Source organism: Phoxinus phoxinus (genome assembly GCF_949152265.1).
Source record: "Phoxinus phoxinus genome assembly, chromosome: 19".
Classification (NCBI taxonomy): Eukaryota; Metazoa; Chordata; class Actinopteri; order Cypriniformes; family Leuciscidae; genus Phoxinus; species Phoxinus phoxinus.
The window spans coordinates 12,425,692-12,449,369 of NC_136894.1; the positions used below are offsets into that span (position 1 = coordinate 12,425,692).

At 36.6% G+C, this 23,678-nt stretch overlaps 1 protein-coding gene across 2 annotated transcripts in view; it reads left to right on the top strand.

Annotated features, from left to right (window-relative positions):
• The first annotated feature begins 2,083 nt into the window (after positions 1-2,083).
• The window catches only part of dtnbp1b (dystrobrevin binding protein 1b), a 31,661-nt gene continuing 10,066 nt past the window's right edge, over positions 2,084-23,678 (top strand). Inside the window, exon 1 of one of the 2 annotated variants that reach the window (XM_079590985.1) lies at positions 2,084-2,342. In XM_079590985.1, coding sequence (XP_079447111.1) covers positions 2,300-2,342 — 43 coding nt within the window. In that variant the 5' untranslated portion in view covers positions 2,084-2,299. Of the gene's footprint in view, positions 2,343-5,222; positions 5,591-23,678 lie in introns of those variants that run through there. The other variant, XM_079590986.1, reaches the window with a different exon arrangement.

The following is a 23,678-nucleotide window of genomic DNA, read 5'->3' on the forward strand; positions in this document are numbered from 1 at the left end:
TTAGCTTCGTATTGACTGCCAGGGTGTATCATTCATGTCGGATGAAAAATAATAGCTAATCCATCTAGTACTGGCAGCTTTCATTTTTCACACAGTAATGCTATTGTTAACTGGCAAATGTAGTGGCGTTTTTGTGGTCCTTTGACAAATTAGACATACTGTTGTGCAGAAGTGGTCTGCAGGTAACAGGTGATTTAAAAATGACTGTGAAGGGTCATAATATATACATTTTGTGATTATAATTATATTCTCATGTTTTAATTATGTAGACTTGACGCTTGAGATTTGGTTGTACTCCACAGTCAACGATGAAGGTTTTGCTGATTCACTCTAAAAAATGCTGGGTGTTATAACCCAATTTTGGGTCAAATATGGACAAACCCAGCCATTGGGTTGAATTTTTTAATTGCATTTTTGATCCAACGTTTGGGTTTGTCCATATTTGACCCAAAATTAGGTTAAAATAACCCAGCATTTTTTAGAGTGTTAGTATGAGCTTGTTAGCCCCTGCTGGTAGATGATGAAACTACACCTTTCTGCCAAAAAGCATTTCTCCATTGAAGGCTTTTGAACAGCAATAAATAGCAATAGCAAGCTAGCTTTGAAAGCATGAGATCCCAACTTACCTGTACCACCTGACTGCTGCAGATTCATTTCAGCGTTGATAGAATTGCCATTTACTGTAAATGCCACAAACCGCTCCAAGTATAACGTCACGGGGTTCCATCTCTTCCAAATTACTGTAGGTATGGCGTGAATGCAGTATAAACTCGTTGTTTTGGTTCAGGAGGAACTGTAAAAGGTGGCTGGTGTTTCGGTTGCGTTGCTCTGTGACTGACGTCTGTTTAACTCTGCATAGCATGAAACGCGCTTATGATGTGTGATGTCTGCGTGAGCAGGGTGCGCGGACGTATGAAAATACATATGTTGACAGGCAGGTAGAACATCGTATCCTTGCATTCGGATTGAATGCAAAGATTGGACGAACATTTTATGGTCCTACATACATACATATAAATGCATTTAGACCACTTAACTTAGTGATTACTTTCAGGACTTTCAACCAGTATCAAAAAATTTTTTTCTGGAACAAATCGCCTAGCCTGCCTTTAACTTAAACTAATTACTTATCACTTATTACAAAACTAATTAAAACCATTTTTCATTACTTGAAATAAAATATATGTTAATTGAAATAAAATAAAATATAACAAACACTTTTGAATTTGTTATTATTAGTTAACTACATTAAATAAATACTTCCATTTAAAAATTAAAAATACTTCTGGCATTTATTAATCTTAGTTATAGCTTAGTTCAACATTTACTAATACATGATTAAAATCTAAAATTATATTTGTTAATATAACACTGAACAGTTGTGTTTGTATTAACATTAACTAAGATGAATAAATACTGTAACAAATGTATTGCTCATTATTTAATGTTAGCTAATGCATTGACTAACACAACACAGTATCTATGACAATTGAAGTGCACAGTAGCATTTCATTTGTGAAGAGTTTAGTTGCTGCATCTGTAACTGTGATGGAGAAGCACCATTCAATCTTACATGTGATGTGTAGCATGTTATTTTTCATGTTAGAGTATGTTATGGTATTATTATCAGATTTAAACACATTCTCTAGAATTTTATAGTAAATAATAAATACAGATTTTTACATGTTCTAAAGAAATTGTGAGTGTTCGCGGGTGTTTGCCTGAGCATTGCTATGGTTGCTTATGTAAAAAAGTGAATTGAACATTGCTACTTTCTAGTTGAAATGCTACTTTATAGAGGATTTACTTACTAGCCTGTGGCAGGTGGTATTATTCATTATACAGACATTTGATTGGACATTGTGAATATTTTTGGATTATTTTCTGTTTCTGTACTTCAAGAACTCTCACTGTTTCTTTTTTTATCTTCTGTGTTCATCTACTTCTTCTGTTCATGATTTCCATGCTCTATTAACGCAGTCTCTTTTTCTCTCTCTCTCTGAGCGGTTCCCCTCCTGAGATGCTGAGTGGTACATTCCTATCTACTACTCAATGCTGCTCTGCCTCTCAGTCCACCAGACAGCCGAGCGCTCGCTGTACGCTGCACTGCTCTACAGCATCACTGGGCGTACGTAAGTGTGTGTGTGTGTGTGTGTGTGTGTGTCTAACCCTCCAGTGCTGCTCGTCTAGACGTTCAGGATGTGTGGCAGGTGGCTTGTGCTCTAAACAAACAACAACACCCCCTGCCCACTCCGGCTCTCCCACTATAAGACTCCTGGTCAGACCAAATTGCTCTGGGATGGCTTCCCCAGGATCCGCCAGTGGCAGCAAGAGAAATTCCTGTAAGTGGCATCTCTCTTTCTTTCAATGCTGATGTTTTTTCTGACCCGCAGTGCTTCAGACTCCGCATGGGTTGTTTACAGATGTGCATGCTGGAACAGAGCAGCTGTTGATCAGGATCTCAGATAGCAGTTGTTTACTGGACTTGGCTTATTTTGGTGGAGTGCTACAATGCCTCATTATTATTATAAATGGCTTTGTGATAAGTTTAAAGAAAGAAAAATAAACAATTCTTTGCAATTGTTTTGGGGTTCAGGTTCCAGATTTTACACTGGACTTAAGGTGGTGTCATATTAAGTAACCATATTAACTAACCAAATGTGTCCTTAAAATTAAGCATTGAAATTGAATCACATTACCATGACCTACAATATGCAAAATAATATTTTCATTATTATTTGCTGATTATTGTGCCTCTTGAATTCCGATTCTTTCCCGCTTTCAGCAGAAGAACACTCTAGTTTGCATAAACTGTGTTTATCCTCTAAGCATAAATGTATAATGAAGCCTGTCTATTTTGTCATCTGCTCAGTTTGCCTAGCTTCTACCAAATACAGATTCATTTGCAACAAAGTTCAACAGAATTTGATTGGACGCACAGCCTTTGGCATCATAAAAGGTGTTGCTGACTGCTTTAATGCAACAATGACTTTAAAAAGAAATGGTTTTCTCCAATATTTAAATGTTGATTAACCTATTTTTCTAGTTATGCTAACAATGTGTTTGCATTTTTTATTAGCGCTGCTCTTAAGTACTTTTGCTACCGTTTCCAAGCTGCAGTTTTATAGCTTTGTCCAGTGCTATTTTTCCACAGGAAAAACTTTAGTTAATATTTCATTGGGTTTGAAGATATTGGTGCAGCAGCGAGTGGAATAATAGCAGCATGTATGAGTCAGTGTGAAAGCTGTGTGATGGAGAATCCTCAGGGGACGAACTTGAGTACTGAGTATTGATGGAGCACAGAGGCACACTGTGATATCGCACACACATGCATAAACAAAAGCTTGCATCTCTATGTGCCATTTATCTAGTGCCTTTGAGTCTGGCTTTTCATGTTGATTGTTACTGCAGGAGAGCTCTCGAAGTCTCGTTATTATGACGACCCCACCCATCCCCCCGTCCGTCTCTCTTCCTCAGGAGGATGTGATTTACAGTCAAGGCTCTCTCAGACCCTGGAAACCTCATCCCAGAATAACATTAATTACTAAACCAACCAGCTTTCAATGACCCTCAATGCATTTAGGTTTCAAATCAGCATCAGATTCAATTGTTATTTAGTCTCTTCAGTGTTTTGACACAAAGTGGTTTAAATAAGGCCATTCAGTTAATCTATTCATTTGGATCTTAAAGGGATAGTTACCAAAAAAAAAAAAAGTACTTATGTTGCTTCGAACCTGTATGACTTTTTTTCTTCCATGGAACGCAAAAGGATAAACTTTGAATGTTCATGCATTCACACAAAATCGTATTCTTAGTAGCGTATGGTACATCAATAGCTCCTTTCACACAGCAATCCTGGGAAATTAGCGTAAACATTTTTTAAAACATGAGATGCGCCTAATAGTATACAACTGCAGAAATGCAACGCTGATGGATGGAAAAGATGGCTAGGTCTCGAGTGCGACTTGTGAAAAAGCTGCGAGACGTGGCGCAAAGGTCAAAGATGATCGTCTTGTGCATATCTACAGTACATAGAAAACCTATTAAAGGGGTGGTTGACGATGATTTTACTTTTCTAACTTTAGTTAGTGTGTAATGTTGCTGTTTGAGCATAAACAACATCTGCAAAGTTACAACGCTCAAAGTTCAAAGCAAAGGGAAATATTTTCTTTCAAAGAAATTGCTTTTTAAGGACTACAACAAACGGCCGGTAGAGACTACATAAGCTTCCTCCCGGGTTAGTGACATCACAAACCCTAAAATTTACATAAACTACGCCCCCGGGAACACGATTTATAGATTATAGCAGAATATGCTAATCAATGACTAGAAGATAACTACACATAAGCTACATAAATTCATCAACTAAATATCCATGAACCGTTCTGTTGGATTCTACATGTTGTCACTTCTTCCTGAGTCTCTCCATCATTGTCTGACTCCGGTTTGAACATAAAAGGCTAAAAGTTTTTTTAAATTTCAGTGTATGTCTGTGTGAGGTAAAAGAACACAAGCTGTTGAAGCTCCGCCCTCTGTGGTGCGAGCAGCAGCTCACTTGCATTTAAAGGGACAGACACAAAAACGGTGCGTTTTTGCTCATCCACAAATAAAGTCTGCATTTTAACATGCTATATAAAAATATCTGTGGGGTATTTTGAGCTAAAACTTCACATACACACTCTGGGGACATCAAATAATTATTTTACATCTTGTGAAAAGGGCATTGTTTCACCCCTTTAAAAAAAAGCTTACTGTAAACAGCGTACAGTAATCATGTCATCTCATAAGAACTTTATGAATGGCCCAAAGTAGACTTTTTACTTCATCGCGTTCTGACCTGGTAAGTGATCATACCGTAATGTTCATTCTGCGTTCACACAGAGCACATTACCGGTAATTTACTGGTAATGTTAATAAAAATAAAAAAAGGTCCTGGATCTAATGCCCTCCCGGATCTAATGCGGTTATGGTAAGGGGCGTGACAGTTCTGAAAAATACAATGCAAAAAATAACACATGCACACAAGAAATTACATAGAAATGAGAAATTACTGCACATGACATGCATACAAAAATATATATTTATTGTGGCCATGAATTAATTAATACATTCCCTCGTTCTATTGGGCGGCGGGCCGGGCCCCCAATTGGCCCGGGCCCATTTGCACGTGCATACCCTGCATGCCCAGACGCTTCGCCACTGGTCCTGTGTTGGATTTACACACAGAACTTTTTGCTGGCAGCTAAAGCCCGTCTGTCTGTGAGATGACGGAGGTGCGGATTAAAAGACTATTGAGCAGAATTCAGCAGAGAGCTGGGCTCTAATCTCACTGTCTTCTCGCTTGTCTCTCCTCTGCTTCATTTGACTTTTATGCATGCCAGGTTCACTTGCTTTTACATTAAATATTAATATTGTTTAAATTAGCAAGCAACAGAAATGATTAGATTTAGTGTCTTTGTATGGAGTTAATTTGGCAGTGTGCTGTATAGCCTTTGCTCTCTCTATCTCTTTCTTCCTGGCATTGCTCTGTGTTCATACACAGCAATTATTTCATAAGGATGACAGCTGCAGACATGGATTGGATTTTGAGGTGAGTGTTTGTGTGTGTGTTTTGAGGTTGAACAAAAGGCAGTGTGGTGAAAGCTTGTTTACCGACGTGTTTTTGACAGTAGCACGTATAGAAAAATTAAAATTGCAGGTCAAGCTTCACTTCATATAGGATGTATGTGATTGTCATGTTTATACATTATCTACTATATGAGTATGATTGTAAAGTGACTTAATAGAAATCTTACACATCTATGGCCCTTATATCTTCTTTATCCAGTACAAATATTCTCTCTGGCCTGCTATGTAATTTTGTGAGTCACACACTATTCAGTGTTTTGAGTCTTGATTGTGTCTAGATCACTAAGGTCTCAGAGCAGATCTGACTCATATCATTCATCAGTGGGTTGCCAGATAGTCTCTGCTGCTTATAATGCTACCGTTAAATCCAACAAAGCTGTTATGTTGCAAGCATGTAGTACAACCACAACAAAACGCTCTCGTTCTAATAAATAAACAGGGAAGATGTAGCATTTTTTAGCATATACAGGTGAAACTCAAATTTTTTAAATATTGTGCAAAAGTTCATTTATTTCAGTAAACTCATTACATGCAAAGTGAGATATTTCAAGCCTTTATTTGTTATAGTTTTGATTATTATGGCTTACAGCTTATGAAAACCCCAAATTCAAAATTAGAATATTGTGAAAAGGTTTTCATAAGCTATTAGCCATAATCATCAAAATTATAACAAATAACAGCTTTAAATATCTCACTTTGCATGTAATGATATAATATATTAGTTTCACCTTTTAAGTTGAATTACTGAAATAAATGAACTTTTGCACGATATAATTTTTTTTCAAGTTTCACCTGTAGTACAATGCATTACCTAAACAGTAGTATATTACATTTTGGTAATTTTGCATGTTTAATGACATAATAGACAGAGTAATCTCCCTACATGGTCTCAAAACACTTTCATATTTGTAAATATTACAAAATATTAGGGCGCGGCACAAGCCATTGAAATAAATGGGTTTCATATCGCATTCCACGTCCTGTCTGAAATGGCCTTTAGAGTGTTTCTTTGGGAAAGAAAATAGTGTACTCATTCAAACATCCAGTTCTTTATTAACCCTTGCATTGCAAACAAGCAAAGACGGTCCAAAATGTGTGTCACTTTATTCAAGATTGATATAGTAGTGATTTATAAAAATAAACAAAAATGAGCGTGAGCGACGTGATACCAGAAAGCTAGAATTCTCCAGTCATAACAAGCAAGAATGCAATGTCGCCAAAGAGGAGGGTGCAGGGACGATGTCTTATTGGACTATTATGTTGCCCTTTGTTCTTTACATGAAGGGAGGATAATGTCTTTACAACATCGCTATAAGCAATCGTGATGGGAATACAGCGTTCAGTGTCATGCTGAATTACACAAGTACAGTAAACAGTCTAGGGAGGTTGGCACAGCAGCGCGCTCACACTCGGAGAGCACCTGGTTAGACAGGTGCGTGTACGGAAGCAAACAGGCCTGTGCTGCTCAAACTACTTAACCTCGGTGCGAGCAGTGGAGTGTGCTGACGGTTTCCGGAGGTTAAAGGGGCATGTAAACATTTGGGAATAATGGACATGGATGCTCAGAACGAGAGCTGGATGTAAAGGAGCAAAAAGAGAGAATGTTTTTTGCCGTAGAATCTGTGCTGCTGCTAATTGGTGGCGGATGTGGCTGAGAGCGCAAAAGGAGGACTCGCTCAGAGGGAATTGTTATATGTGTGTGAGTAGAAGACACACATGGATGTCTAGATATAATAGTTGAACTGGGACTGACCCATATTCTATATATATAGCTTTATATGGGGATAAAATGGAACTGTAGTGTTACTGGTGAATGAAGATGCTGTGCTGATTTAAATTTTTCTTGGAGTGATTAAATTATATGAGCTATTGGTGTTGGCAACAGATAAGTCGTTTTTTTTTTGCCAGTATTACAAGTCGAGCTTTTTTTTTTTTACTGAATAGCATGTGGAAATTTGTTTTTTGTGTCATTCGTCTTTATGTGATCAGGTCTTTAGTCAATTATTAATGATATAAAATAAATACTGATATTTATAAAAATATATATTTTATTGATGTTTATCATTAATACTTTTAAGTTTTGAATACTACTACTATTGATAGTGTTTCTAATAATGTTATTTTTTATAAGAATTTTAAGAAAATAAAACTGTACTTCATTATCAACAAATACCAGTAGAAATAAAGTAGAAATTAATCATTAAGGTAGCAATTGTACGTTACCAACCATTTTCTTTGAATTACCATGGAGTGCCATGTAATACCATTGTACTTGTATACGGTAATTATTCAGTACCGTGCTCTGAAATCATCACTGTCCCACAAACTGCTACAGTGTTGCCAGATGCCGGTTTAAAACGGATTCGAGTAATTAGCATATGCAGCACTATACAAATGAGTTTTTGAATAGCCTTGAATTCGTGTTTTTGATTTTTCAAAATGAAATATGGTAGATAATTAGCTAGCTTATGCCGTGTATGTGGACTGTAAATCTGTTTTTCAGTTCTGCTATCAAACAGGTCCAGACGTGATTACCTTGCTTGCCGGGATAATGCAAATAAATACATGAGCAAATCTGTTATTCAGAACGACTACAAACCTTACTGAAAACACTAGTGTTTTCTCTCCTCAAACTTTTGATGAACAAACCACTGCGCACAGGCCCCATCTGGGACTGTCTAGAAATGATTTATTCCAAGTGATCTGAAGTTAGGTAAAAAACCCGAAGGGTATGTTGGTGTATATTGCAAACAATGTTCTCCCCAAATCAAGTTGCCCTCAGAACTGTGATTCGATTCAAGTCCAAACCTCTAGGTCCCAGACTCCCAGTGCAGGCAGACTTAGCCAGAGCCCTGGGACCTCAAAGAGGTTCAAAGGAGAGACAATTCTGAGATTAGACAATTCAATGTATGCTGAAGACGCCACCCTGCTAGCATCTTTATTATGGGTTTTTTTTCTGTCTCACTTAATCTGCATGTTTGAAGTGTGAGAAAACCTACGACCCTTTTAATAGCTCAAAAAAACATACTTAAATTGATTGTTGTTTATTGAAAATTCTGTCATCATTTACTCATCCTCGTGAAGTTCCAAACATGTATGACTTTCTTTCTTGTGTGGAACACAAAAGAAGATATTATGAAGAATGTTTTGGCTCCCATTGACTTCCATTGTATATACAGTATAATGGTCAATGGGAACCGAAGTGGTTTTGTTACCAACCTTCTTCGAAAAATCGTGTGGGATGAGTAAATGATGACAGAATTAAAAGTTTTGGGTGAACTTCATGCTGATACTTAACAACTTTTCTTATTTTTATGAGAACTGATAATTAACAAAATTTCCACTTGTTAACATGCTTCAAGCATCTTCTATGAAAAGTATTAGACACCTCAGACATAAAACTGTAAGACATGCAATGCATTTTTACACACTATGATTGTCTGATTATACACACTGTAGATACAGTGTTACAAAATGTTTATAATTTTTCAGAAAATAATTGTAAAAGTGCTACAAAAAACCTGTTAATTGGTTAACTACTGTATCATATATGATGAATAACTTTAAATGACTAAACACTGATATATGTAGGCCTAATATTACTGTAGAATACTGTCAAATGTATAGGCTTTGCAAGTAAAACTATAAATGACCTTATAATTTACAGAGAAAAACAATAAAATGTCATTCACATGGTGGTTATCAGTATATTTTAAGGTAAAAATCAGATTTCGGTACAATGATCATCACTTAATGAAATATATGGTTTTAAGTTTTAGAATATACTGGCAACAATATGCCATCCTATAATACCTGACAAATTGCCATTATATTTTCTGGCAACCCCAGCTGTCATGTTTTATTGTGTAGCTACAGTAAACTCCTCACAGCTAGCCCCTACTTTGTAAAACGACCGAGTTGAAGCTTCAATAAGGGTTGTTTACTGGGTTTTGATTGAGCCAGAGCAACACTAAACACATTTGAAAGGAATTTAATAGGTTTATAAAATTACTATCATTGTTTTACAATATTGCACTTGGGTCTCTGGGACCTCAAACAAAAATGAAGCCAATCTTAACCGGACATGAGTGTCTCATCTCAAGTCTGATGATGGATATTCCTAACTGATATGTCCAATTACTGACCATAAATGCATCCTATGGGGGTTATGTGCAACAAGCTTTCCTATTCTGAAAAACAGGTCGCATTGCTTCCAGTTCAGGTCTTTTGTATGAGTGTCGGTAAATGTAGAGCCGTTTTACTCATACCTCCAAAGGAGCGAGCAAAGATGAGCGGAACCGATGTCTATCGCAGATCGATGTCTACACTTTATTTTATTATTATTATTATTATTATTCTCTCTAACATTATATAGAGAGATATACTATCAAAACACCAAAAATAAAAAGAACAAATACCTTAACACACGCACACACACACACACACACACACGCACGCACGCACGCACGCACGCACACACGCACACACGCTGCCAGTCTGTAGTAAACAGCCTTTTAAGCAAATTAGATGTGTTGTTTGTGTTGGACTCTCAGCAGATGAGAGCAGGATTAGTGTCCCTTCTGCAGGTTATTCACACACACACACACACACACACACACACACACACACACACACACACACACACACACACACACACACACACACACAGATTTTCAAAAAATATCACTTACGTGGTATGAATTGTAAGCTGTTTTCCTCATGGGGACTAAAACATTTGCCCACAAGGTCAAAATCTACTGGTATTACCATTTTTGTGGTGACATTTGGTCCACCAGCCACTTCTCATCTCTACCTGCTATATATAAGACCTACCATTCACATGCCAGTATCTCCGTCACGTGCTGTAATCCAGAGACGCACATGCTAACTTCCTGTGTGTTATGCAATAAACTCTATTCAGATTTGAATGTTGTCTGCATTCATCATCGGTCACATGATCCTTCAGAAATCATTCTTATGCTGGGAAGGTCTCAAATAATTCTTTACTGTATTTAAGTATTAGCAAACGATTAATCTTTAATTATTTAAATGATTTAATATTATTATTCACACACTTATTATTTAATTATTTCAAATGATTTAATTATTTAAATTACCTCTTAATGTGTTCGTCTCTCTGTGCGGTTGAAGAGAGTGCGTTTACAGTTTCAGCAGTCTATAAAGTGTCACATCAGTAAAGCAGCAGGATTATAATTTACTGTCCTGTAAAAATAAAATAAGAGCTGAAGCTCCTTTACAGTGTGTGTGTGTGTGTGTGTGTGTGTGTGTGTGTGTGTGTGTGTGAGAGAGAGAGAGAGAGAGAGAGAGAGAGAGAGAGAGAGAGAGAGAGAGAGAGAGAGAGAGAGAGAGAGAGAGAGAGAGAGAGAGAGAGAGAGAGAGAGAGAGAGCTGTGATAGCACCTTAGTCTATTCAACCCACATCACAGCACACAAAGACTTTGACAGCCAGAGGGAACATCTAGCGTATTGTAAAGGGCCACAATAAAAGCAAACATCAATACAGGGGGACGGTTAGACTGCTGAGCCATGCTTTTCACAGTCAGTAGATGAGCTACAATGTCCCTCTGGCTTAAAAAAAACACACACTCTACTTAACTGTATCAATGTCTTTTAATAATTTAAGTATAGCTAACACTTAGGCACAGTGCTCTAACTCCTGTCTGAGAGAAAGAGAGGAACATCTAGACAGGGGTATTCAATAAAAGTTCCAAGAAGTCCGGTCTTTATATTTCCTCCCAGTGGAGGTCTGGACAACATTTTTTTGGAACAGTTATACATTGCCATGGGGGCAACAGCAACCATAGTACTTTGTAAAATAAAAAACCATAAACACTCCAAATAGTCATAAAATATAAGAGTCTTGAAAAAAAGCCGCCACATGTCACAAACCTGGCTTAGTCAAACAGTCGGAGTCAGCTGTATGACAGGTCTACAGTTCTACTTTTTCTACAGTGTTTTAACAAAATTATCTATTTTGCTGCTCACTGTGTTTCTGCTACAGTTGTTAAAGGTGCACTAAGCGATGTCACACGTTTTTTAGGCCAAACATTTTTTTGTCATATACAGCAAACATCTCCTCACTATCCGCTAGCTGCCTGTCCCCTGATCACACTGTAAAAAAACACGGTCTCTGTAGACACCACAGGCTCCACAAACGGCAACAAAAACAAACTGGGGCAACCCGCACCACGAAACATAACAAACAGTGTTCGAGCCAATAACCGACAAGAAGGAAGGATTCTGGGAGTGGGAGTGGGGTTTGGGGGGTTAGTGCGCGTACACATGAAGGGGTGTGTGAGGGAGAGAGAAGCATGAAGAGGGAAGTTAGAATATTCTCTTTAAGTTTGATATGGCCGACACACGACCAAAGAGACGACGTTCCGATGAACAAATAGCAAATTTTTATACAGGGCTTCAATGAAGCGCGTTTGGCTCTAGATCATTACCGTAGTGGCGAAAGATCATTGCCGTAAATGACCCCGAGCACTTGTGTTGTGAAGCGCTCTGTTGTTTTGGCAAAAACATGACAAAAAATGGCATCGCGGCTCATGTTAAACTGTAGAAACGATAAAATGTTTTCGTTTAACATGACATGATAAAATGTTAAGTTTAACATGAGCATCGCGGCTCATACAAACTCATACAAACAGTGAAAACTCCGTGACTTCATCTCTGATTCATTAAATGGTGACTAGATTTTAAATGATTATTGTGATTTTTTTTCTCGTCCAATTTGTGACCCTTTTAGTCAGTTTGTAGCCCTAATAATTTCAACTATTTTCTACTAATTTCAAATCCAGTGATGTTCAAGTGATGTCTCATGGTTCATAACAGTAACAGCATACTACAGTTTTACTTGCATTTACTTTCTTCCTGTCACTGATCTGAAGGGATTATGGGTTCAGCTCGTAATGCCTCTCCTATTAGAAGCCACTCGAAATGGTTTATGCCACACTGGATCTCTCAATGTTGTTGTGGCCCTTCCAGATGCTACAAAACCCCTGTCAGACCAATGGCAAATCCAAACTGACACCCGAGTCGCCAACATCTCCCTGAGCCTGTCATTCTCAAAGACACGCTTGTATTTTCATTTCGGACATGCTCCCCTGTCAGCCATCCCACTAACACTACGGCTAATGGAACGAGACTGAAGCACATCTGCAAAAGGACAGGAAGAAGCCTTTTTCCAGATTAAATCAATGCTTATTATATATACTGAATTACTCCATAATGAAGTATGAGTCTAGGCTTCAAGGTCCTTTTGTGATTTATACAAAACCTCATTGTTTCGTTTTAATTCTCATTATTTTATCATTTATTATTTCGTTTTTTCATTCAGGCTGTTTGTCATCTATATTTTTCATCTGAAAGTAAAAGGTTATGCAAGTAAAATTAATATTTTCTAAAACATTTCAGAGGAATGTTGATGTGTTTTTGATGTTGTTTTGTTAGAAAAAAAATAATGTGTAGTTATGACTGTTTTATAAGCTTCTGTTCCACCGGTACCAATCGGACTAAGGAATGCAACAGGTGTGTACAGTTGTTTTTTTAATGTATTACAGGGATTAAAAAGTGTAAGAAAATCACATTGTGGTTTCTTTTCCAAGTAAACTCAGTTGTAATGTATCATTCTCTTATTTAAACATATACCATTAGCATATTTTGTGCCTAAAATCATAAATCAATATGGTATCTATTTAAAAACAAGAAGCGTTTATAATCTTTATTTTATGTTAGTGTCTTTGATTTACTATAATTATTTTATTTTGAATTTTGTAAAGGTTTCGTATCTGAAACAAGTCAGTTTAAAAAAAAAAGAAATGAACCTTTATTCAGACAATAATAATGTTACATAATAAAATACATTAATAATAAATATTTCTGTTAAAAAAATTATTTCTCATTCACATCTTTCCATTCATCAAAGAATCCATAAAAAAAAGAATCACATTTTAGCAAAAATATTAAGCCGCAACACTGTTTTCAATATTGATAGTAAGAAATGTTTCTTGAGCAGCAAATCAGCATTTAAAAATGATTTCTAAAGGACCATGTGCCATCACAGGATTAAAATTGAAAACAATTATTTTAAATTGTCGTATTTCGCAATAATATATATATATATATATATATATATATATATATATATATATATATATATATATATATATATATATATATATATATATATATATATATATATATATATTCAAATAAATGCTGCTTTGGTGAACATAAGATAACATTAGAAAATCTTACCCACCCCAAACCTGTAAATGGTGTGTATAGTGAACAGTGACGCTGATGCTGGAATTCAGTCAGCCTTCTCTTCTAGGACACAGCACACATCTATTATCTGCTGTAATAGCAGCATCTGATGTCAGACAATGACACCCTCCGGTGTGTGTCAAAGGAGTCACATCTTCTGCTGATGTGGATGAGGAGGTCAGAGGTCACTATTGAACGCACCTCACACAGTGAATGTCAACTTATGATCTTGAGAGAAATGAACATAGCACTGTGAGAATGTGTTTGACCTGTGTGAGCTGAAATGGGATTGTAAATCAACATTTCTATGACGACAGCGTTGGAAGACTTCTGTTTCAGAGGTCTATTTGGAGATTCACTCCTTCTTTCTTTGCATTGCATCATAGGTTTGATTCTCATTCAGCCTGACGTACAACTCTTCCACTCGTGTGCACTTTCCATCTTTATATAGGCCGCCTCATTAATAAGGCAGCTACTAACCATAATAGGATCAAATGGCCAACACTGGACTTTAATTAAGATTTTACATCACACTGGTCATTCTCATTCTTTTCCTCATTGTTTCCATTTCGATGGCAGTTGTTATAACAGAGTGAGCAGTTTAATGGATTCCTGCAGGGTGTGTTATTTCATGTGTTATTTGTGAGGAGTATGTTAAGTTATTGGAGTTTATGGATATAACGAATAGTGGCATTTTCAGTGGGAGGAATTCTGTGTATTCTCATTCTTTAGAGAACAACAGCCTGGGGAATCAAAGCCTTTTCATGTACACACTGATGTTCATATTGAAAACACTGCATAATTCCCTTTTTATAGGAGTAGTTCTAGTTCACCCCCCAAAAAATCTAAATTATATCATTGTTTGTTGATAAAATAAAATATTAATTAAGCCGACAGTGTCATATTTGATGCATACATTTCTAAGGCCTCTAAATTATCAACATGATCAACTGAAAAACATGGTTGTCTGATTGATAGTTTATACCGTTTTTTTAGTATAACTCTGAAAACTTTTATATTGTTATTAATATTTCAAGACGAACTCTTACTGAATTGAAGCAACTTAGGTTAACTTAGGTAAAATAAGGGTTAATCACCCTTGAGTCGTTGCAAATCATCCACAAAACTTTTATTTCAGGGGGTGTTTCCCTACATACTAGCCCTGCTGTTTTATGGTTGAAAGCACTCTGATATGCTCAGACCTGGAGAGAAGTGACACAAAGAGGATGTCTGATCAATTTAAGGGAACTCTCTATGTTTAGAGGCTTCTTATCTAATCATCATCTTGTCAGGCTGCCTAGTCCTTTCAGACAGGCTATCATTGCACCATCAGACTACTTCTGAGACTATTATATCATATTTCAGGGTTAAAGTGGTATTTATAGCTTTATCGATACTAAGACACATGGCAGAATGCCGACAATTGTAATTGATACCCACTATGAGACCTCCGTCTGATTTAGCCAGTGGTTGTGCTAGCAGAACTCAAATAGCAGTGTTTACTAATGACAGCCTTAAAGAAATTTATGTTGTTATTTTTTATTCCATGTGTGTTAGCTTTGATGCGTGTGTGTGTGTGTGTGTGTGTGTGTGTGTGTGTATGTGTGTGTGTGTGTGTGTGTGTGTGTAATGTATAATAAGACATTACAGTAAATGTAATTTTACAGTAAAATACTGTTAAATGTATAGTTTTGGCAGTGAAAAAGAACATCTTATAATTTACAATGAAAAAACGTAAATTGTCATTCCCATAATTCCCTGTGTGACTTCACATTTTATGTTTTTTTATTGAAATAACGGTTTCTTATTGTAATTTTTTTCTTATCAGTTATGTACATCAAGGCTTTATGTTACATATGTTTAAGTTACCATGATGCTGTTTGTGTGTGTGTGTGTGTGTGTGTGTGTGTGTGTGTGTGTGTGTGTGTGTGTGTGTGTGTGTGTGTGTGTGTGTGTGTGTGTGTGTGTGTGTCACCGTGCTACTATATTATTTACCTGATCTTGTTGAAAAGCTACTGTGATTCATCATGTGGCTTTTTCTTTACCACAGTATACAGTAGGTTCAAAACAGATTTTTATTAGAATGGTATTTAACAGGTTATTTGAAATATCAGGTAATCAAATTTAAGTTGAATCCGTAAAACCTAAAATGTTGCTACCGCTTTTTTTTTTTTTTTTACAGTATATATATCCACTGGAGTGAAAAAAAATCCGCTGATATACAACATTACCATGGACGATGGCAAATGTTCGAACATATCTGTTTGCTAAATGCCATTTAATATTTTTTAAAAAGCTGAAATTAGCTGTAGATAAGTGAAAAAAATAGTGACTGATAAAACGATTTTCTCTTTTTTTATGTTTTATTGTAACAACATTTCATCCATATTTTGCTGAACATTATTGTAAACACAGTGTATGGCCATGCATTTGTATAAATGTGAAAATGAAAACTTTACTTAAGGAAGCACATGCAAAATGGTGTCATCTTGTACATTCTTCAGTCCTTCGTTACAGTCTTAATTTGCATCGACTCATTTGCTTACGGTGACCTTGATATGTTGGGATTGTTGCAGCTTCCTCTAACAATCACCCTGGGAAATGTGTGGGTTAGCATGGGGATGGCACATATTTAACATAACACCATATTACCTTTATCAAAGGGCAAAAGACACCTACAAGCCCATTCAGTCAAATCAAATCATCATAAGAAGTGCAAATCTTAAGGGGTTAGAAAACACGACCCTGAGGAACACACTTACACAAATGTTTGAATCTATTTTCATCCTAGTGTCTTCCACCCCCTTCATTCTCTTTCTCATGTGTGTGGCCAAAGGCTTTTAATGCATAAGTGTGACCTTTATTCAGGAGCTATAGTTTCGGGTCATGGCACAAGAAAACTACACATTTTTGCTAGCCTTGAAAAGAGAAAGAAAGAAGGAAAGAAAAACACACAGAGACACATTTAGACATTATATAATATTTACCAATAGAGTACAACAGAGACCACATACTGTTTCAGTAGCAAGTGTCTTTTTTCATAGAAATGTCCACAAATATTTCAGACTATGTATATAGCCTACACATGCATTACATTGGATATAAATATTTATCGCTTATGGGGAATGTATACACACATGCAATTTTATGCATTTATTTATATATAAATAAGATGTAAATTGCATCGCCCATAAGAGCCTATTCTTATGGGTAATGTAGTTCACTTATTAAAGCCATTTTATTGTCATCCATTGTTGTTGTTTTTAAACCATATGAAGAAAATTAATGGAATTGTAATTCCCAAAGCCGCTCTGTACCAGAGAGTTTCGTTTAATGAACATAATTTAAAAAACGGCAAGACAAAAAGAGGATTATTAAATCTACCATGTCTCCACTGCGGAAATTGCCAACACTGGGAGAATAAATTCGGAGAAAAGAGCAGATCATATTAAAGAAATATCTCACACTGCTAATGAAAGTCCCATCTGTTTTGTGATAAACCAACATAATAGTTCACTTATTCTCGTCATTTAATAAAATAAATATTTGCGGGAAACCAATTTTCACACCTGCATGCATAATAGATTGTAATATGTTAAGCTTTTGTGTAACATCATGCATCAGGTTAGTGCACTACACATACAATTCTCTATTATTATCGTATATCATTAGCTTAATGTATGATGGAAAACACCCCTGTCCTTCCATTGGTACAGTCTAATTATATTGCTCTGCCCAGAGCTGACACCTCAGATTTTTCCCATGTGGATGTGGGAGGAGGATTATGAGCTCCGCTGGCTTTCACTAATGCACATGATTGATTGACAGCTTAATGTCATTATCGGAATATTACCGTTTTTATGCCATTGGATTTTCATTGAGCACACTAAGCTACTCATGTCTGATGGGTGTAAATCTGACTCACACCACACATGTGATCAATACATTCAAAGGAATCCCCTTTTCGGAGCTGTTTGTTTATTAATCTCCAACGCTTAATATTGGTAATGTACAGGTAAATAGTTTGTTAATAGCTTCTTTAATACCTAAGTGTTACCTACAATCAGAATTATCTAAGGAATTAGACACTATACCAAAAGTATATCAGACATCAATTTAAAATATACCATGGTGTTTACAAGATACTTCAAAGAATGCCATGGGATAACCATGATCAGTGTCCAAAAATCTTACAGTTTTTTACTGTTTTTGAAAGTTTTTGCAACTGAAGAAAACATGCAAATAGATAAAAACACATGACAACACATGAGGATCAAATACTCACAAAACAACCAAAAACAGAAATGTGCTGCAAATACTTAAAACGCAGCCAAATACAGAAAATACTTAACAATCACACACACAATCATGATTATTAAAAAATAAAATAAAAAAACCTCACCTTTCAGGTCATTGACAACACCACTGACGAGTATATTGAACAACAAGCATTTCCCAGCCAGGTTTGTCACTTATTGGGTTCCCCTTGAAACATTTCCATTGTGGTCTGTGCTATTTGCAGCATGTTTCTGTATTTTGTTGCATTGTGAGTATTTGCAGCACATTTCTGTATTTGGTTGTTTTGTGAGTATTTGAAGCACTTTTCTTTATTTGGTTGCGTTATGAGTATTTGTAGCTCATTTCTGTCATTTTGGTTGCATTGTGAGTATTTGCAGCACATTTCTGTATTTGGTTGTTTTGTGAGTATTTGAAGCACTTTTCTTTATTTGGTTGCGTTATGAGTATTTGTAGCTCATTTCTGTCATTTTGGTTGCATTGTGAGTATTTGTAGCTCATTTCTGTCATTTTGGTTGCATTGTGAGTATTTGTAGTGCGTATCTGTATTTGGTTGTATTGTGAGTTTTTGCAGCATGTTTCTGTTTGTGGTTGTGTTGTGAGCATTTTTGGCGTGTTTCTGTATTTGGTTGCCTTGTGAGTACTGGTATTTGTAGTGCGTTTCTGTATTTGGTTGTGTTGAGTATTTACAGTAGGCTACGTTTCTGTATTTGGTTGTGGTGTGAGTATTTGCAGCACTTTTCTGTATTTGGTTACATTGTGCGAATTTGCAACACGTGTTGTCAAACTGATGAAAAGGTTTTCTTAATTTGCTGGTGTTTTTTCTATTTGCGTTTTTTTCTTCAGTTGAAGCACGTTAAAAATTTTTGCAGTGCGTTTCTGGATGACAACATGTGTTGTCAAACTGATGACGAGGTTTTCTTAATTTGCTGCTGTTTTTTGTGTTTACTTCAGTTGCAGTGGATTGAGCTCTCTCATCTGAAAATATTTGAAAACAGCATTTTCATTTTAAAACACTCCATCCACACTAGCGTTTTTTAGTTTTTTAAAAAGTTGCTCGTCCACAGTGAATATGAAAACATATTTGCATAAAAAAGCTCCCTGAGACCATACACAATATTATCACGCTATTTCTTGCATGATCATTTTATTAGAAAAATATCCCACCACTTACAGAAGTCGCATTCAAAATTGTCATTTATGTATGATCTAAAACACAACTGTCAACATGTTTTGCTGCAGGACAGAAATTGATAGTTAAAATGCTGTCATCTATGCAGAAATTTGATATGTAAAAAGTTTTAATCTTTGAAACACTATCAATGTGAATAACAGGAAAAACAACGCCAGTCCGCCAGATATGGGTACAAATATGTATCACATGACTAAACATGCGTCATTTTAGAATACCATTTTCACAGTCCACACACTACAACGCAAAAAAAATGTGCTTCCAAATGTATCCATTCGGGAAAGCGTCTTTAGAAACCTCAGTTTTCGCTGGACAAAAATGCTGTCTCAGTGTGGACAAAGGACCAAAATGTAGAGAAAAAGATAACAATTTATCAGATTAATGGGAATGTAGCCCATAGCTGACCCATATTCAACAGTATTGCTCAATCACAATCCCATATGCTCTTCAAGATCAGAGTATCCTTTCCAAGACATTAAACACCCACTGAATGTTACTCTGGTGTTCAAAAGAAACCAGCTGAAGCTTCTGAAAGCACAAGTCAGTGATCTTCATGTGAGCGTCCAGCCATTGTGTGCAGCGCCGTTTTAACAAACTCATGAGGATATGATGAAGTGGGCGAGCGCAGGGGCAGCTCGTGGCTGCTGTGTTTTGTTGTTTGCTCGTTGCTTGGTTACCTGTTGAACATCATGCAGTGTCATTCCCTGTGTCTCTCTCCTACTCAAACCTACAGAATGCTCTTCAACAGCCTTGAAAGCAGTCAAAAGAAAAACACCATCTAAAGTCATGGCAACAGATGCACCTGCAGAACGTAATGCTGTTACAAAGTCAATTAGTATTTTTTGGAGATTTCAATTCAACTCGTGGTAAACAATGTATCTTTTTACTTTAATTTGTCTTTCTTACATTTTGTTTTAGCTTTTCATGGCACTGCCCTTAAAGATACATCATTAATGATAATGATACATCTTTTGAATTGTCCGCTAATCATTGGTAATACAAATGTCAAAAGTAAATGGGGTCAGAATTAAAAGTGAAACAAGTGAAGACAATAATCATGGGAAATGACCTTAACCTTCCTAATGCATTTAAAAACTGCTGATACTTTTTGCATTCCTGGGTCAGTTTTGAGAGCTTATAAGCCATAACTTTTAACTAAAACCATATTGAAAATGATCAATAACTTCTCATTAATAAGTGAATGTGCAAAAAAAATCGGTAACACTACAAATGAGAGTTAGTTGACATGTAGTTGCAAAGTTACTTATAGTTAGTATGTCTAAAGTGGACTATCGAAATTAAATGGAACCAAAAAATCTAAGTTTTGGATGGATGTTTTCAGTGTTATTAGTAAATATAGAAATTCTGTGACATTTCAAATTTTACATGAACTAAACCACTAACTCAAGATTTTTTTTCTCTCAAGTGCCTCACCTCTCGATTTGCTTTTAAAGAAAAGAATAGGCAGGTCTAAATTATAATTTTTTTGTGGTAATCAACATTATTTTACAAATGCTGTCATTTGAGCTTAACCTGTATTGAAGCCAAAATGTTTCTTCAATGGTTGTGCTCATATGATGCTTACAGGAGGCCTTCTGATGAGAAGTGTAGCAGCCAGTAATTCTGAGGGTAGGGAAGCTGTCGTCCTAAATGTACGCAAATGATTTGTTTTGTTCTTCCTCTTCATGTTCCTCTTCAACAGCCTGATACCCACTGGCTTTGGGGCGGGCATCATGGGTCCATTACACATTAAGACATAACACGCTCATCGCTTGTATAGCTCTGACAGAAATGTGAAGTAACAGTCTGAGGCAGTCCTTTGATCCTGGGCGGAGGCGTCTGCTGTTCGGCATGGATAATGCATTCTCTCAGAATGGCACATTAAATAACACTGATCGAAGCTCTAGGGTGTTCAATTCTCATACCCCTGACTGGGGTGGGGTGTGAAGGTGGTTTAACTGAGACTTAGTTAAGATGTCAAAAGATGACTTTAAAGTGCAGTTTTTTTTTATGAACCCTTCAAAAGCATCGGCGAGATGTTACAGTTTTCTGCTGGTGCAGGAAATTGCACTTGATATTTTGTATTGGATTAGATCAGACTGGTGAGTTATTTGGCTGACGTAAAAGTCTATGATAATCAATCCGATTGGTTAATGGTCTGATTGACTGACTGAGTGGCTGGAAGAGTGAATGAAATTCACTGATGTTAACAAACTGTACATCTTTATAAAGTGTTACAGACAGACAGATAGTGATAATAACCAACACTATCTCATGATCAATTCGTACGAATTGTGATTAAAAGGTGGCTAATTCATACGAATTCGTACGATTTGTCTAAACCCACGTGATGGGTAGGTTTAGGGGCGGGATCAGGGGTAGGTCATTCGTACGAATTTGGCAACTCGAAAAATATTTATGGTTTAGCAAAAAGGTCGTATGAGTGAGGTCGTATGAATTGGTACGAATTAGCCACCTCGTAAAATTTGTACGAATTGCCGCGAGATCGGGTTGTAATAACTGTGGTCAATAAACCTGCGACTTCTAGCTGTGTAGTGTAAATTGTTTGGTATGAGTGGACAGCAATGGTGTTTTTGTGTTCTTTGAGGGAAGTCAAGCTCTTTCTACAAACAAAAGCTGAGGTTTCTTGATGTAAATTAATATGACCTATTTTTCAGCACTAGATAGAGAGCGGTCCAGACAGGAGCAGTGTGACTCAGTCCACTATGCTTCACACTCCTACGATTCTACGCTGAAGTGTGCTGGCATGCAGGAATGTTGGGACACATCAGGCTAAATGAACAATGGCAAGATGAAAAATACAGCCTGTGGACTTCATTATGTGTGCGCGTGTGTGCGTGTGTGTGTGTGTGTGTGTGTGTGTGTGTGTGTGTGTGTGTGTGTGTGTGTGTGTGTGTGTGTGTGTGCATGTGTGCATGTGTGCATGTCCAAAGTTAAAGATCTCCACTCTCACTATGAGAGAGGAAAAAAATGAGGCCTGTAAGATTCACTGCTGACTCCAAATGTGATGTGGTTTATTGATGTGTGAAAGAATCCAGTCACGATATGTCCGTATACTAGGCAGACGCTGACAGGAAATCAGTACCGTGCTGCAGCTCACCTGGGAGCACTTCAATCAAACTCTCTCTGCATAGACTTCATTTATTAAACATCTCCTATCTATGTCTGGAACCATTAAGAATGACAAGAGTAACAGCGGCAGTGAAATCCTGAAGAACACGTTGATCGCTTTTATTCTCTCCATAAAACTATTTTGTCATAATTTTTTCATAATTTTCTCTGACATCTATATGTCAGCAATTAGTGTTTCAATTTACACCATTAAGTTCACAAGTAAAGCAAAGGCAGCATAAAGGGTCACTATAAGGCTGATTTAAAACTATTTAATAAGCGTTTCTTTTCTTTTTGTTATCAGAACAGTTGTATCGCCTGACCATTTTTGAAAAAAAAATTAAAACATAAATTTAAAACACATCAGAGAAGACATACACTCTAAAAAATGCTGGGTTGTTTCAACCCAATTTTGGGTCAAATATGGACAAACCCAGCCGTTGGGTTAAATTTTTACATTACATTTTTAACCCAACGTTTGGATTAGTCCATATTTGACCCAAAATTGGGTTGAAACAACCCAGCATTTTTTAGAGTGTACAGTTGTTGCATGTAGACATTTAAGTTGTGTGAATATTTTTGTAATGTATTTATTTATGTTGCTATATATTTATGTTGCTTATATTTTTTATGCAATCAGACACATCACCGTTAAATATCTACTTACAACCCTGAAATCCTAGAATCATCTCTGGTCCTGCATGCATTGTATTATGGATTACATTGCATTGTGCAATATCAGGCCTAAAACGAACCCTTATATAGTTGTATTCATTTGCAATCATCATGTAGCAGTGCAAACAATCAGATTTCTCCCTCGCTCTACCTTAACAGCGTCAATCCTAGCCACTTCACACTTAAAACCCCTCACGTATTATACAAAATGGCTTGCGATCTCACGACGAGCCATTACAGAGCTCTGAATGAGGCTACGTTAGATGGAGCATGGCGTAGTAAGAGACGCAGGTGTTGCCACACAAAGACTGAGACGTGAACTAAGGCTGGTGTGAATGAGTCTTTACAACAGCCCATATGGCAAACCAAGCACATCGTCTTCCACTCAATAGTGCTCACTCCGCTTGCAGCACGAGTCTCTGTTGTTTCTACATCCCTACAATCTGTCATTGCAATTACACACAAAT